Source organism: Mangifera indica, chromosome 3, assembly GCF_011075055.1.
Source record: "Mangifera indica cultivar Alphonso chromosome 3, CATAS_Mindica_2.1, whole genome shotgun sequence".
Classification (NCBI taxonomy): Eukaryota; Viridiplantae; Streptophyta; class Magnoliopsida; order Sapindales; family Anacardiaceae; genus Mangifera; species Mangifera indica.
The window spans coordinates 19500798-19503774 of record NC_058139.1 but is presented as its reverse complement, the minus strand read 5'-3'; the positions used below and the strand labels follow the sequence as shown (position 1 = coordinate 19503774).

The window sequence follows — 2977 nt, the reverse complement described above, 5'->3', positions numbered from 1 at the left end:
ATATTCGACTGTTTTCTATCCCATTATCACCTCAACTTGTACTAGTGAAAGTATACTGTACTCACTCAATTTCAGGTGACACTAACCAATACTAATTTAAATAAATAATAATATAAGAAAAGGAAGAAGCAAGATAGGACAAGATTATCCCCACAATTCTTACATGTGATAATATATCAATAAAATTATATGTATTTATTTTGAATACATAAATAAATATATATATTTATATATATTCTTAAATAATTAAATAATTTTAAAATCAATCATATAATAATATATATAAATATATATTTATTTATATACTCAAAATAAATATATATAATATTATTTATAATATACATAGAGAGAGAGAAACACACACACGTTATTTAATATGCGTGTCTTTTTCTGAAGATCTTTTATATGTCGACAATGCACTCTAGTCTTAGATTTAGTGAAAAGTTTGATAAAGCTAACAATGGCTTTTCTCCGTTTCTCACCTCCAATACTGACCCTTGACACCTTCTGGAAAAGAATTGGACTATACATATCACATGATTTCTTGTTTCTTTGTATTGTATGAGTTGTGATCGACATTTGAAATCGTATTTTGAATGTCATTTTTCAAATAAAATTATATTATATTTTTAAAATTGGTATATTATCTTAAATAATATATTCTATAGAAATTAGACAGTAAATTTGGGAGAGTATGTTAATATAATAATCTATAGAATATTAATCAACAAAAAAATTCTAGACTGTAAACCAATAATATGCGTGAATAAGCTGGTAATATATTTAAGTGACCTATACCTAACTTTATCTCCTTCTTTTCTTCCACCAACTTCCATACCACGTATGCCATTTTCCTCATACATTTTGACATTTTTTAACATATATATATAATGGCTGACGTTAACAATATCAGTTCAGATGCTGCTGTAGTGAATTAGTACCCAATAATTTAGACTGCATTAGAGAAAAGGGTATTTTGGCTAGAATGAATTGGACTTCCAAGTTGAAATTTCAGTCTTGAAGTAAATTCATACATTTATCTCGTGCTTCTCTTCAAATTCTCCCGTTAGTTACTTGGAATTCTTAGAGTTATGATATATAAAAGCGAAGATAATCTGATAATATGTTTGTTTACATCCGAAAACATATACTAGTTCAGCAAGCAGTACTAACGGGAAATTTCACATTACTAGAGCCAAACGCATGCTCATTTTATAGGGCTTAAACCCAATTGATACAAACGATACAGCCAGTAACTTAGGTACATGAACCAACAGAAGATACATGCATACATAGATTGAGGACAATAATGATGACTAGTTCATAAAAAGGATGGATCATTAAGAGCTCTTATTAATTCTTACTAGATGATAGGTTTAATAATCCAGGTAGATAGCTTGGTTTAATGCCATCAGTGGGAAGTTGGAGGCTTGTGTGGTGGCTTCTTTGGAGGGGATTTATGGACAGGTGGCTTGTGTGAGTCCTCAATATTCTCCACAGGAGGGTGGTGGCCAGGTGGTGGCTTCTCACTCTTGCCCTTAGGAGGAGGCTTGTGGATTGGCTCGTGTTCAGGGATTGACTCCTCTTCCTTAGATGGTTCATCGAAGGGAGTCGGCGGCTTGTGCTTTGGTGGAGGTGGCTTGTGTTTTGGTGGTGGCTTGTATGTGGGTGGCTTACCATCCAAGGTTTCTACAGATTCCTCCTCGGTGGAAGGTGGTTTGTGACCAGGCGGTCTGTGACCGCCAGGTGGTTTGTGACCGCCGGGTGGTTTGTGATCGGCCGAAGTGGGAGTGGTGAAAAGCACCACTCCAAGGAGCAACAAAGCAAGCAAGAAAAATGTTTTACTCATCTTAGTTAAGTTGATGTTTGCTGGGTGAAAAACTTGAGCAATTGCATGGCTTTTATAATGAACTAAGCCCAATATCCCAATAACACAACAACACGTGTTGTTTTGTATTCCGTGATATGCTGTTGAAGACCTATATACTAGGATTAATAAATTTCTTCGCATGGATCCCACACCCAGTTGAAAAGTTTGAATATTTAGCAAGGGTTGAGATTTAAGGATAAGAGGTGTCCCCTGCTTTCTCTGCGCTTGCCAATTCCCTTTTCTCTTCTTCATGCACTCAGATGAAAAAGAAAACAAGATAGAATATGTTAATAATATACAGGGTTGATATATATCATGTTGTTGTAGGCACATAATAGTGCAACAGCTGAAACAGATATGGATCGATGTGTCGTGTTCTGGTTATGATTCTGAATTTAGCTCGTTTTGTGGTTGAAATTCAAAATAAGAGGCATATACGGAATTGACTATTTTTGTAAAGTTAACAGAGTGTTAATCACCCGAAAAAATAAAAGTTAGCAGCGTTAATAATAGGGAATGTTATATGCATGTGTTTTAAATGCATAAAATGAGTATATAGATAAATATATTATTATATAATTAAGTATTATTTTATTTTTAATTTAAAATTATTTAATTATAAGATAATACATTATTCAAAAATTTATTTTATATATTTAAAATATATACAGATAATTTTATAATATAATGCATAGATGAGTAGTTTCTGCTATAAAGTTTTGATCTCAACTTTAGTTCCATTTCTATGCGTGGCTTCTGGTGTTAAGTTTTAGAAAGGAAAGTGAGGTGAAATGGACGAAATTAGGCCATAGTTTCTTAAATGGGCAGCTAGGGATAGAGTTAAAGTGAGCTAGCTTGGACTCAGAAAGGCGGCTCACCACAATTTACATTTGATTAATTTGGATTTAAGACGAATTCGAGCTAAGCGGTTTAATTCGTTTTTTAAAATTTGAATCCAATTGCATGTTGAGTGGATAGTTTGATTTAGTTCAAATTTAACTTATAATTCAATTTGAATTATGTTAAACAATTATTAAAACGATATCATTTTTTAATTATTAGTAGATAAAATAATATTATTTTATTAATGAGATACAAGTTTAAATT

At 32.2% G+C, this 2977-nt stretch overlaps 1 protein-coding gene across 1 annotated transcript; it reads right to left on the bottom strand.

Annotated features, from left to right (window-relative positions):
- Nucleotides 1–1411: 1411 nt before the first annotated feature.
- Nucleotides 1412–1849, bottom strand: LOC123211606 (proline-rich 33 kDa extensin-related protein-like). The gene has a single exon (XM_044630402.1). The coding sequence runs from the start codon at nucleotides 1847–1849 to the stop codon at nucleotides 1412–1414; it is 438 nt and encodes a 145-aa protein (XP_044486337.1).
- Between the last annotated feature and the right edge of the window lie 1128 nt (nucleotides 1850–2977).

What these genes read in the sequence shown, in the direction of transcription:
- LOC123211606 (XM_044630402.1), bottom strand. Translation starts at nt 1,849, where the DNA reads ATGAGTAAAACATTTTTCTTGCTTGCTTTGTTGCTCCTTGGAGTGGTG.